We start from the raw sequence: 13,208 nt of genomic DNA on the forward strand, positions 1-13,208 counted from the left end.
CGTTGCAGTTCTCAAACCACATTCACATTCATCGTTTCTTTTTGCTTCTACTCTCCATAGCAACTCTAGTTAGGAAAGTAGGCAGGCTAGGGATGACTCTCGTGTTACTTTGAAGGACCCTGTGCCAGGAAAGGTTAGGTGTGGCCTTCTTGGAAGTCAAGGGCAGACCTCCTGCCTTGGATTCCAGGGCCACCCCACTGCCCTGGCTGCTGTCCACACCTGTCCTCCCACGCTGGACACTCTGCAGCAGCCCATCACCCTACCCAGTCACAACAGGACCAACTAGTAGCCAGTGGCACAGGAGAGGTGGCCGCAGATAATTGCACTTGAGGAACTGAAGGAAACAGACTTTTAACTCTGTGCAGGTCTGAACTTTAGGGACAGAATCTGGGTCCTAAATCTTAATTGTCTTCTGAGCAAAGAATTGTAATTATTTTTCATCAAAGTATAGTTGATTTACAATGTGGTGCTAATTTCTGCAGTATAGCAAGATAATTCAGTTGCATGCACACATATATATATATATACATTTATATAACATATATATATACATTTTTATGTTTTTTCCATATGGCTTATCACAAGATATTGAATAGAATTCCCTTTGCTATACAGTATGATCTTGCTGTTTATTCATCCTATATATAATACTTTGCATCTGCTAATCCCGAACTCCCAATTCGCTCCCTCACTGCCCTGCCCCTTAGCAAATACAAGTCTGTTCTCTGTGTCTGTGAGTCCAGGAATCTAGTTATTAACATGTGTGTGCATGCTAAGTTGTTCAACTCTTTGTGCCCCTATGGACAGTAGCCTGTTAGGCGCCTCTGTCCATGGGGCTTCTCCAGGAAAGAATGCTGGAGTGGGTTGCCATGCCCACCTCCAGGGGATCTTCCTGACCCAGGGATTGAACCCTCATCTCTAAAGTCTCCTGCATTGCAGGTGGGCTCTTTACCACTGAGGAACCGCAAGGTTTAGATCCCTGGATGGGGAAGATCCCCTGGAGAAGGAACTGGCAACCCACTTCAGTATTCTTCCCTGGAAAATTCCATGGACAGAGAAGCCTGGTGGGGTAGCAAAGAGTCGGATAGGACTGAAGCAACTTAGCACACACACAGAGCCTCAATTAAATATCCAGGATCTAGTGTTATCATTAGAATGGAGGGCCCCCAGTACAGTTGCAAGTAGCAAAGGGTTCTGTTCCCGATTTGAGAGCTGCAGAGGGTCAAGGGCACGGCGGTGCTAAGACCTCCGGTCTCAGGCGCAGCAGCCTCGGGACCGAGCCGTTGGGTCACCCTTCCCCGCGGGCGGCGCGTTCCCATCGGGCTTCTCCTTCTTTGCAGTTGACTTGGAGCAGGTTCTGGAGCTGGATTCCCTGGAGTACCTGGAAGCGCTGGAGTGCGTGACGGAGCGCCTGGAGAGCCGCGTCAACTTCTGCAAGGCGCACCTCATGATGATCACCTGCTTCGACATCACCTCCCGGCGCCGCTGACGGGAGCCGCCCGGCCCGGCCCTCGCTCCCGAGCCTCAGGCAGCCGCGCTGGGCCGGCCCTTAGTGCCGGCGCCGCTCAGAGACCACGGAAGGAGGACGAAGGTTGGTGGCAAGTCTGGAGTGAGCGTGGAGCGGAAGGCGAGTTTTTCTTTTGTTTTCTGTAGGGACGGTGCAGACACCAGACACGCAGGAGAGGAGCGAATGATGGGAAGCCCAAGGGACGTGGAAGCCCCCGTGAGACTGAAAAAGCACTTTGAGGAACTTTGAAGAACTTGTTTGTACATAAGAACTGCTGGCAAAAGAGACCTCCCTCTTCTCCTGGTTTGTGAGAAAGGGCCAGAGCGGTCGTGGGATTGTTGTGGAAAGCTAAAACAAAACAACAGGTTTCCCCGAATGACTGATTAAGTGCCTTGCAAATCTTTGTTATTATCCAAACGTTTATGTTCATACTTTCTTGTGTACAGATGGTGCTAGTCAAGATGAGAACAACAACATGAACAACAAAAAAAAATCGAACACATTTTTGCAATGTATTTACAGCTCGTTTTCTCTTGGTGTTTTAGCCTATTTCTGACTTGCTATTTCTAAGTAAGTTGTGTTTGTAGAGCTCTTTCCTAATCAGTATTGCATATGAATAAATGTTAACTGTCTGCTATGGTTCTGCTGGGAAGGCCACTCAAACAGAAGCTAGAGACTTTTGGGCCCAAGCCAGTGTGTTTCCAGGGATGGTTGGAACCACAGGTGATGCTCATTGCCACCTCCCACCAGTGGCAGGGTCAGAGGGCAGACTTGGAGGTCGATTATGGAGCAGGCGCACGTGAGCTTGAGAGAAATGGGTGTGTCTTCAGGGGGAAAGGAGCCTCTATGACCCTGGCCCTCCTTACCCTTTGAGTGGGATGTTTGTGCTGAATAGTTTCCCCTCCAAGTCCTGAGGCACATCAGTTCAGTTCAGTTACTCAATCATATCCGACTCTTTACATGTCCTGAGGCACGTAAGACTGGTTCCTTTTTACCCACGAAGCTGGGGTCCTCAACACCATTTTTCATATTCATTTTTATTCCAAAGATTCTGGATCTAAAGAACACTTGAACCAGTTCAACGGAGCCATATTTTTTGTTCCCCAGTTTTGCAAGTTTATTCGAGCAGAGGATTTTTCCCAGTCTGAAGACCTTCTTGGACTTGTAGATGCTCAGAGATGGAAGTAGTATTGGTCCAGAACAAGGAAGGATGGGGGGCGGGGTTACACAACTTTTCTGTTGTCCAGGGTGCTGTTTAATGCAAGAAGTTCCAGTCCTTTTGAACGAAAGCCTCCATACCAAGAAAGAACCAGGCCTCTCTGCTCAAACTTGACACCTGAAGGCAGAGAAAGGTTTCCTGTCATACATTACACACCTATGGGGGCCAGGGTTTCATGCATGTGGGTGTACAAGGCTTGACTCCAGGAACTTTGGACTTTGTTCTCAAATTGAGATGTCCATCTCTGCCACAATTCCCTTAGGGATTAGTATACCCATTTTAGTGATGGAAACCCAAAGCATGGAGTGGTCCAGGGATTATCTAATAACAGCTGTGCAACAGCAGGGTGTTTACCTACCTTCCAGTCAGGGCCTTCTCCCGGGCCTCTCTAGCCAGGCCATTGATAGAGGTGCCCAGGATTTTCCAGAGTATTGTTCTTTTTGACCTCAAATGCAGCATAACTTCATGAATTTATTTCCAGGCGAGGCAGTCCTGGCTAACTGACTCCTCAGCCCCAACTGCTCCCCAAGGAAGAAGAACAATTGCATTTGTCAATGCTCCTTTGTACACATGCAGCCCAGCATAGCTGGCTAAACAACTGGCAAAGCTCACTGAACCCAATAAGTGGGAACCAAAGTCTTGTGAGCTTCACAGTGCAGCCCTTTACTGGTCAGAACAGGGCACAGACAACCCCCTAGACTAGGAGCCAGCTTCTGTCTGGCTTTATGTTCGATTCAAACTTGCTCCTATGGCATCGTGCACACAGAAGCTATGCTCCATCTGATAGCTAACACAGGCTAAAATATAGTGAAATGTTACTCCAGAATGGATGGTTTCCCCCTCCAGTTTAACAAGTCACCTTGGGAAAGGCAGGCCACCCCAACCCTAACCCCATTCTGCAGAGCAGCCCCATGGTTCTCGGGCTGGGGTGTGCTCTGGTCTCTGCACTTGCGGAAATGAACTTGTTAAACAGCAGCCTAATGGAAATAGCTGGACCCCAAGAGATGTCAACCTGTTGAATTTGTTTGGATTTTCCACCCGGCAACCCTTTGTTTGCTGGCTTGAAATATACCATTTCATGGAAAGCCTTTGATTGAAGGACTGTCAAAGGTATCTTTCTATTTGTTGGAAACATACACATTTGATTAGTAATCAGTGTCCTTCGCTTTTGCCCTGGCCGTATCTTCCCCACAGGTTACTTCACTGAGCTGAGTTCCTTAACAGGCCAGCAAGGGGGCCCTTGTGCCTTTCCTGGAATGTAGAAACATCTACAGGAATTTCAAATCTCGATCAGTGAAATCTTTCCTAGCGGTAATGGCCTTCAGTTTGCATCCTGCCTAAACCTGCTTTATATGTAACAACTTTGTGAGATAGCAAAAGGTTAAATAAAACCAAGAGCTCTCTTGCCAAGTCAGATTGGCCTCTTAAAATGCCACACTGTTCAACTTCTCACAGGCTGCTGTTGGCCATGGATCAGGATGAACGACTTGGCATGGAGGTTGTTCATTCTGACTTTTTCCTTCTTTTTTTTTCTGTTCTGACCTAAGTCAGCTACAAACAACATACCAAGTATTGATGAACTCTGTGAGGAAATCATGAATTTTATGCTATCATGTGATTGTGTCTGGTTCTATCAGTTGATTGTACAGCTGATCAGCTGTCGTGCAGCAGTTCTAGTAACTGAAGAACAACTTCATTCAATGACCAAATGTGAAGTGGTCCAAGTCCCCTTGTGGTTTTGATGACAGATAACCTAGGAAGGCAAAGAGAATGTCAATGAACCCATTATTCCATTTTATTATCCACAAATGAAAGGCTCAGAAAAATATTTACTTGAAATTAACATTTAGAAGCCTTGATTCTTTGTCTGAAATCCTCTTCCCTCTCCAAAGTTCAGCTCAGTGTGAGGTGGAAGCATTAGCACAAAACTCAGAGCCCAAAAGGGGAATAGTGACATTGTTCCCTAGGAGTAAATCCATAGTGCATCTCACGATGGTGTTTCATGTTGCCACAGAGTGAGAGTTTGCTTTATCCTGGGCTTTCAAGCCCCACCTGAGAGCTGGAACCTTTGATCTTCTCATCCTTGAATTCCCCTCTACATCATGGGGAAGCTGTCGCTAACTTTCATCTCTTCCAGACTTGAAATTGAAACACCCCGTCTGTTGTTTTCTCTGCAGTTGCTATTCTGAAGGTGGGGAGCTTGAGATGTGGAAGCAGAAGTCAGTCCTGTGTTGACTCAGGTGGGGTTCATACAAGAGATCCCAGACTGGGGGGAGAAGAAAGCTGTGATAAAATGCTATGCAGCCCAGAGTGGGGAATTCAGCAGGCAGGAATTTGGCCATTTGTCATAAATTAGTCTTAAACTTGAAGTCTGTGTTCCTGGAAGGTGGCAGTGACTTCATTGTAGCCGCAGAAACCATCCACGGCTGTGGTTCAAATAGTCTGACACATACATATGTATCTTATACTAGTTCTCGGATTCCTGTTCATTTTGAGCAAAAGACCGTTTATGGGCTTCAGGTGCTGGATCATGAATTTTGGTTACTCCGTCAGCCTTTATCACAGGTGTTACTATTCAAAAGCAGCTGTCTGACCTGGGTTTCTTGGGATGAAGGTAGAGCTTGCAAGAGCCTGGGCTTTTGTTAAGCTCTCTCTCCACACAGTTGTCTGTGTCATTGGCCACTGCTGATGTGTAATCAAGGCTCCCACCACGAATAACGATGTGATGAATGTTTCTAAATTCCCTATTCCATAAAGGGTTTGGGCCGTAACAGACATTACTAAAGATGAGTTAATTTCAAAATGGAAACTAGAAGAATTGATGAATTTACTCATTGTGCTTTTCCTGCTGGAATATTAGCCCCACTCTTAGAGCACATATTAAAAGGTTTCCTCACTTTTAAAGGCAATGTATTTTAAACCCTGAAACCATGCCTGTAAGAAACATGTTGAAAGCCCCATTTTTGACGAGTTGATGCTGGATAAACCATCCATTGGCACTGGTCCTGGGGCCTGCCTGCTGCCCCACCCAGGCAGTACTGCCCATCTACCCTCATAGAGGATGCTCTTCAGCACTGCCACACTGAAGCATGACTGCCTAAGGAGGCCAGTGCAGCCCACTTTCCTCTGTGCCACCCACTTTCCTCTGTGCCCAATGAAGCAAAACTGACACTCAGTCTCACTGACAACTGCCAGCAAATGGTCTAAGTTTTTTTTTGGGGGGGGGGGGGGGCTAGTGGGAGGACAAGGTGATAGAATATAGCGTTCCTTTGGATTCTAACCTCTCTTTCTCTTCCTCCAGCAAAGATCTGTCAACATTTCTGGGTAAAATCTCACAAATTGTGTCACTTAACAATCATCCTGAAAAAATACATACCTGTTCCAAACTGTTTGTCATTTCCATATTAAAGCATCATTCCAATCCAGGAGAGGCTCATCTTCTCAAAAAATAAACAAACACAAAACTTTTTTGCACAATTTTAGAAGCTACTTATCCCATCCCTAAACAAACACATTCTGCTTTTTGGTGGCCCCCCTCAGAACCAGAGATTATGTCATAATATCAGAGACATAGTGGTGCTTGAGGTGGTATCAAGGCTTCAGTGCATATAATTAATATTCTCTAAATGCATTTCCCAGTGTCTGTATGTGTATTAGAGTGAGTCCTGAAGTGCAGGCCCAGGCACATCTATTTTATATAGAGAAATTACCTTCAAAATGAAAGAGGCTCACTCTTTTAATCCCCATACTGCTCACCAATACCCCACATTGTCATATTTACTTTATGAAGAAGTTATAATTTATTTGTAAACTCGGGCTGTTGTTTTGTAGCATTGCTTGTGTTTTATATTATTTATACATCATGGTTAGAAATGCGATCCAAGTGCTATGCATCAAAGTGTAAGTTTGGTGGATCTGCCTATGGCTGTTTGTTCGCCTCACTCTAGAAAGCTCCATTAACAGAGACACAGGTACCAGAAAGGAAAGAGAAATCAATCAGGAGAACAGGGACTAGGGTCCAATCCTCGAAGTACAGGACTTAGTTCAAAATGTAGTTTGTTTCTATAGTAAGTAAGTAGCTGAAAGGGAAAAGATCCTTTCCTTTTGAACTTGATGATAATGGACTTGGAAAGCAGCCTCCACAGGCCTTAGTGAGAGAGGATCCAGCCTCTTCCTGCTGGTCCCACACTAAATTTCTGAAAAGTGCAGACAGTATTAGGTTCCAACATTTCCCTGAGAAACCCCAGCACCCCCGGTGTTCCTAAAGGGGGTTTGGAAAAGGAACCTGTAATTCCTTACCTTGGAGATATATATACATACATATATATATATAGTACATGTTCTTTTCTGGAGAAACCAAAGCACTTTAGTGAGTCTTAAAACCCATAATACTTAAGGCATCTTGTCCCCTCCCTGGATCCCCGAGAAGCTGGGAGGGGCCGGGGGGTCAGTAGTCTCATTTGAGAGGCAGCTAAACCTAGGAGAAAAAGCCTTGAGCTTGGGGTAAGGAAGCGGTCTGGTTTCCTCACTCGCTATGCAACCTTGGGCAAGTCGCTTCACTTTGCTGGGCCTGTGGCTCGCCGATGGAAGATCGGGGGTTATATTAGCTGCCCTTCTGGGATAGTGTAAAGAGAAAGGTATGGGAAGTGCTTTGAAGAGATGAAAGCTCTGTATTGGAGCTGGGGATAATCATTTTAGATGAAGAAACTGAAGTCAATAGCTAAAGACTGGCCCAAGTTCACAGAGTAGTTTTATAGCAGAACCAGGATCTGAGTCCAGCATCTTGGACTCTGCCCACAAGGTGCTGTTGTACCAGGTGTGTGATATGTGGACACCCACCACACCGAGGGACTGACGTGTGTGTGTGCACGGGGGCGTATACGGATGCATGTGTACAGAAGGTATGTGACATGGTGGAAGAACATAGGACAGAAAACCTGGGTTCGAGCTCCAGTTTTGACCATAGTCCTATGGCCTTGGATATATTACCCAACTATTCTGGAACACAGTTTTCTAATCTGTAAAATGAAGACAGTGTGCTAAATGATCTTTGTGGTTCCTTCAGCTCTAGTCATGTATGTATGTGTATATAAATATGCTAATCTGTAGAAATGGGCCAACTTGAAAATTGGAGATAAGACCTGCCCAAGTGCATTTATTGTGTCAGAAACAGTGAATTCATAAAATCTTTTTTTAAATTCAATGGTGGTATTTAATGTCATTGTGTTAAATTCACTATTTGGATAAAAGATTGGTGCCATTTTAAAAATGAAGTTCTTAGCTTACAAGTGTTTGCTGTTAAAAACTTTTAATAAAATTTGTTAAAAGTCAGAAATTCAACTATTCTGTACTTGGGTAGGTCCCAGCAGCCTATTTGCAAACAGGCTGGTTTTGTGTGTGGGCCTTCACATAGCGATAAAAGAGTTAACTGTTGGCTTGATCTTAATAAAATGTGAGCAGGCTACCTGGAGAACAGTCTGGAAATGAAAGTTATAGTTCTCAAAAACTGGTGACATGATTTCACTAAGCTGTGTGCCATTTCCAGTGTGCGACATTGTTTGCTGGCTACGATCTCTGACTTTTTGTGGCATATGAGGTGTAAAATGTTGTCGAAAAAGAATCTGGTGTTTAAAAAGAATCAACCTATGGTGGCATTAAATGTTCACTTTTCTCCTACTCAGAGTCATGAATTCCTCTCTCCAGTTTATCCTTCTGAAAAGAGGAGGGAACAATTCAAGGTCGGGGCAAGGGCTGCTCACAAGAGCAACACCTTGGCTGAGGACTTCCTCCCATGCCCCAGGGCCTTCCTAGGATGAAGCCTGTCTCCTCCCATTGTGGGGCTGGCCCCCAACAAGTTCAGAAGCTCAGGCAGGGGTAGGTGGATGTGGGGCTGAGTCCTGCATCCCTGAAAGTCCGCAGGTTAGTGATCGCACATGAAACGTGTCAAGAAGTTAGGTGTTGATGTGGTGATGGCTTTGTTGGCCTATGGACTCCTTCTCAGGCCAGTGCCTCTGGGGCTGATACAGAATAGAGGCCTTGACAGTCATGAAGACTGCTTGGGCCTGGACACACAGCCCCTTGTCACAACTGTGCTGGTCTCACCTGTAACTAGGTATACTCAGGTAAGAAAGCAGGAACAGGTCAGAAACTGGAAGAAGGCCTCCTAGGTGTCCCCCATCCTCAAGAACAGTCTGGTGCCTTCCACTGAAGGTATTCCCCTGGGCAGCATGAGACACTTCTCGATGGTGGTAACCCCTCCATCCAATGAGTGAGTGCTCTGCAGTCTGAGAGAGAGGGCAGCAGCCACTCCTAGCAAAGCACACTCATTTTTCCTGGCATGGTGTGCTCTGAATCCATGTCTCCTGCTTTACCGAGCCAGCCTGGACACACGCAGCTCCCATCCACCTGCTCCTCTTGTCTCCACATCCTACACTGGACCTTTGTGGGCTCACTTTGGGCCACTGTAGCAGAAGTCACAAGTTCTTAAGAAGCCAGGAGCCATAAGGGTTTTCTAGACAAAATGTCTTCAATAGAAGAACTGGTGGAGGGGATACCTCGCCCTGGCCATCCCCTGGGAGTGGAGAGACGATAAAGACAGCACCTAGAACTGCTTCTAACCCCTCGTTCTTCCCTCAAGGGAGGACTACCAAATATGTGATCTTATTTGTTGTTTAGTCTCTAAGTCATGTCCAACTCTTTCATGACCCCATGGACTGTAGCCCGGCAGGCTCCTCGGTCCGTGGGATTTCCCAGGCAAGGATACTAGAATGGGTTGCCATTTCCTACTTCAGGGGGTCTTCCCAAAACCCAGAGATTGAACCTGCCATCTCCTGCACTGGCAGGTGAATTCTTTACCACTGAGCTACCAGGGAAACCCATGATCTTACGTGGGTTTGTCTCCTAAACCATTAAGCTCTCCAAATTGTTATTAACATAACTGTTATATTTTTCGTCCTTTCCACCCTGTCTTTTGGTCTCAGGGAGGACAGAATGACTCTATCATGGGGCCATGGCACACTCCTGCAGACATGGGGACTGGAAGGACATAAAAACCAAAGCAAGGTGACACCGCCTTCCAGCAGCAGCAGACCAGGCCATTACTACATCTGCGTGGAGAAAATGCTGCCCTGTCTCACTTAGGGCCCACTTCAATGTCTGATCTTCCAGTTGAAGGTTTTGTTTCCAGAAAACCTTTATAAACATACAGAGCACTTGAATGTAAACACGTTGGCCTGTCAGCGGCCAGTGCTCCCAGCACCAATGGCTGTCTCTTGTTCTTCTATATCCCCAGGGTCTAGAACAGCATCTCGAATGTGGTACTCAAACAATACTAATTGGATGCATGAGTGAATGAGTGAAAGGATCACCTTTGGAAGAAGAGGGGACAGAAAAATCCTGGGCAGAAGTGTGTAGCAATGTTAGACTTCTTTAACAAAAGAACTGAAGGTCTGCAAACGCCTCTTTGGGCATGAAGTCTGTAATTACAATCTGTACCAGGCCCGCGCCAGGCAAACTGGAGCCCTTGCTTACCAGACACACAGCCCTGATTTCCCCACCACTGAGCAGCCTTGGTCTTTGGGCCTCCTAGAGATAGAAGAGTAGCATTCAAGCACATGGATGCCTTCTCACCATTTACAAAGTTACCATGGAACAAATCTTCAGTGAGGGCTTGCTTTGTCTCAGACACTGCTGGGGCTGAAAACAAAACAGACTCCAGCCTCCAAGAGCTCAGTAAGTTGGCAACACCAGCTGGCAAACAGAAACCCCATTATAGACAGGGAAACACAGTTCCCCTCAAGGTAGGCTGATGGTGTCTCCTCCCAGCCCCCTCCACGTGCCCCTTTTCATCTACTTGGAACCTGGGGCCAGACCTCACCTCCAAAAGAATCTTCTTGGGCCCAAGATTGGGAGGACAAGGAGGGGGCAAGGAGGGAGAGAAGAAAAGTATGGATCACTCTGCAAGTCACCTTATTTCTGCTATGGAAGTTCACTCTCCCTGGGGTCCCAGGCTGGCCCAGCCCTAAACCTGTCTGCTGAGGCTTGTCATCCCCAGGGCTGCTCAGCTGAGTCCTCTAGCCCTTGTTTGGAAGCCTTCTCCCTGCACTTACCAAGAGTCTGAAAAGAATCCAGGAAGCTGAGGGGTTTAGGAGTGAGGGGTCGATTGTCCCCCCAAGCCAACATGGCCTCTCTATCTGGGGAAATGACCTGGAGGTCACCTGAGGAAGTTGCTCTGGGAGCTCCCGGTCCACCTGTGTGCTGGGTAATCCACTTATTTTTTGAGTTGCTTCCCTGGTGGCTCAGATGGTAAAGAGTCTGCCTGCAGTGCCACAGACCCAGGTTCGATACCTGGGTCAGGAAGATCCCCTGGAGAAGGAAATGGCAACCCAGTCCAGTATTCTTGCCTGGGAATTTCCATGGATGGAGAAGCCTGGAAGGCTATAGTTCATGGGGTCACAAAGAATCTGACATGACTGAGTGACTTAACTCTCTCTCTCCTGCTTATTATTTTGTTTGTAATTGTTAAATTGCCCTTGATCTACCCATCCTTGGACACCTTCCTTCCATAGCAGTCCCAAGTCCAGATGTGTATGTTACATTGTCTTGTGTGTGCTTGGAAGAAAAACTCAAAGGCTTTCCACCAAACCACAGAGCTCCATCCACAAACCCCAAGTTCCCTGAAGAGCCAGCAAGAAAAAGGCTTAAAAAAAAAAAACAAACTAGGATTTTGAAAAGCTAGAAATAGAAAATAAAAATTATCTTTAATCTCACTTCAGAGAACCACTGTGATAATAGACATACAAAAACACCTGTACAAATACTGGCTAATCATAGACTTAACCCTTTTTCAAAATTTGCTTTCCTCCCCCTTAATAATCTTACCCTGTAGCTCAAACAGTAAAGAAGCTGCCTGTGATGCAGAAGACCTAGGTTCAATCCCTGGGCCAGGAAGATCCTCTGGAGAAGGGAATGGCAATCCCCTCCAGTATACTTGTCTGGAGAATCCATGGACAGAGGAACTTAGTGGGCTACAGTCCATGAGGTCGCAAAGAGACACAACCGAGCGACTAACACTACTACCGCTAATAATCCTACGATGCACATTTATTTCCCCAGTCAAGAACATGTGTTCTTACAACTAATGTTTAATGGCTCCTGAATATTCCATCGGGTGGATTGACCATCATTTCGGTACTACAGTTCCTTGCTATTGGACCTTAAAATTGTTTCCACTTTTTTGGTATAAATTACATTACAATAAACATATTGAACATAAGTCTCTTTTTTACATCTCTGGCAAGTCTCTTGGGATAAATCCCTAGAAGTGATTCCTCCCAAGAGGAATCCAAGATTACAAGGTGTTTTATACACAGAGAGTGGCCATGTTTTAAACCAACATTACAAGGCATTTTATACACATGGAGAGTGACCTGAACAATTTAAAGGCCTCCTCCCATGGCCCCATTTACAGTCATCTCTTCCTCTCTAAATTCCTATTTCATTGACTCAATTACTTGTTCACCCCACAAATATATATCAAGGAGTTCCAAAGTGGGATGAGTTCTTGCTCTAAGATGCAACAAGTCCTTATACATTCCTTTGTATCTAATGGAAGAAAAATATATCTGTCTCTGTATTAGGCTCTGGAGGTGTAGCAGAGACAAAACTTAACTCCAACCTTCTTAGATCTTCTGCTGTTCCTTAGAATTAAATTGACACAAGACAGATTTACAGAAGAAACACATACATATTTATTTAGTATAAGCTTGATGTGCCATGAGAGCTTTCATTAAAAAAAAAAAAAAATGAAGATCCAAAGAAGTGGCAAAGCCTAAATGCTTTTAAACTCAGCTGAAGAGAGGCAGCTGTGAAAACGGAACTAAAATATGTGGGGAGGCTAAAGGAAGATGAGTTATTTTAACAAGGCTGTACGTGCACTGTTCTCTCAACCTTGACTCCCCATCCCTGATGATAAGAACGTTTTTCTTCTCCTCGGTACTGGGAGAGCATCTTTCATAGGGGAGTTAGATCTCCTGTTTTCAGGAAGAAAAGGGGGCGATCAGAACATACTTCTTACATCTGTGGTTTTTCAAGTGCCTTTAGTTCAAAATAACCCTCATGCTAAACTGGCATGTTGTGGGTGGCAGGTTTTCAACTTTTCCAAGCGCAGATCTTTCTATGACCCATAGTGTCTAGCACAGTGCTGGGCACACAAGTGTTAGCACACAGAAGGTTTGGGTCATTGCTCTCAGAAAGGAACTTTTATATACATTATAAATATACACGTGTGGGGAACACTTCCCTGAGAAGCCAAGAAGTCACAAACCTGGGTGCTAGTTTGAGAATGGCATTCTGCACTCAACTTTAAGGGGGTCAAGGGAGATCTTTGGGTTCAGATTCCTAGTCTGTGTAGAAGTGAATGTGCGGCCGAGGTCCCTCGAGCTGGTTCTGACAATGAAAGGAGACACTGTATGCAGAAGGATG

The 13,208-nt window shown here is 45.6% G+C and overlaps 1 protein-coding gene across 1 annotated transcript in view; it reads left to right on the forward strand.

Annotated features, from left to right (window-relative positions):
* The window catches only part of KIF26B (kinesin family member 26B), a 516,667-nt gene extending 508,259 nt beyond the window's left edge, over positions 1 to 8,408 (forward strand). The window contains exon 15 of the mRNA XM_040263613.1: positions 1,341 to 8,408. Coding sequence (XP_040119547.1) covers positions 1,341 to 1,489 — 149 coding nt within the window. The 3' untranslated portion in view covers positions 1,490 to 8,408. The remainder of the gene's footprint in view (positions 1 to 1,340) is intronic.
* Positions 8,409 to 13,208: the final 4,800 nt, after the last annotated feature.

This window comes from Oryx dammah, unplaced genomic scaffold, assembly GCF_014754425.2.
Source record: "Oryx dammah isolate SB20612 unplaced genomic scaffold, SCBI_Odam_1.1 HiC_scaffold_21, whole genome shotgun sequence".
Classification (NCBI taxonomy): Eukaryota; Metazoa; Chordata; class Mammalia; order Artiodactyla; family Bovidae; genus Oryx; species Oryx dammah.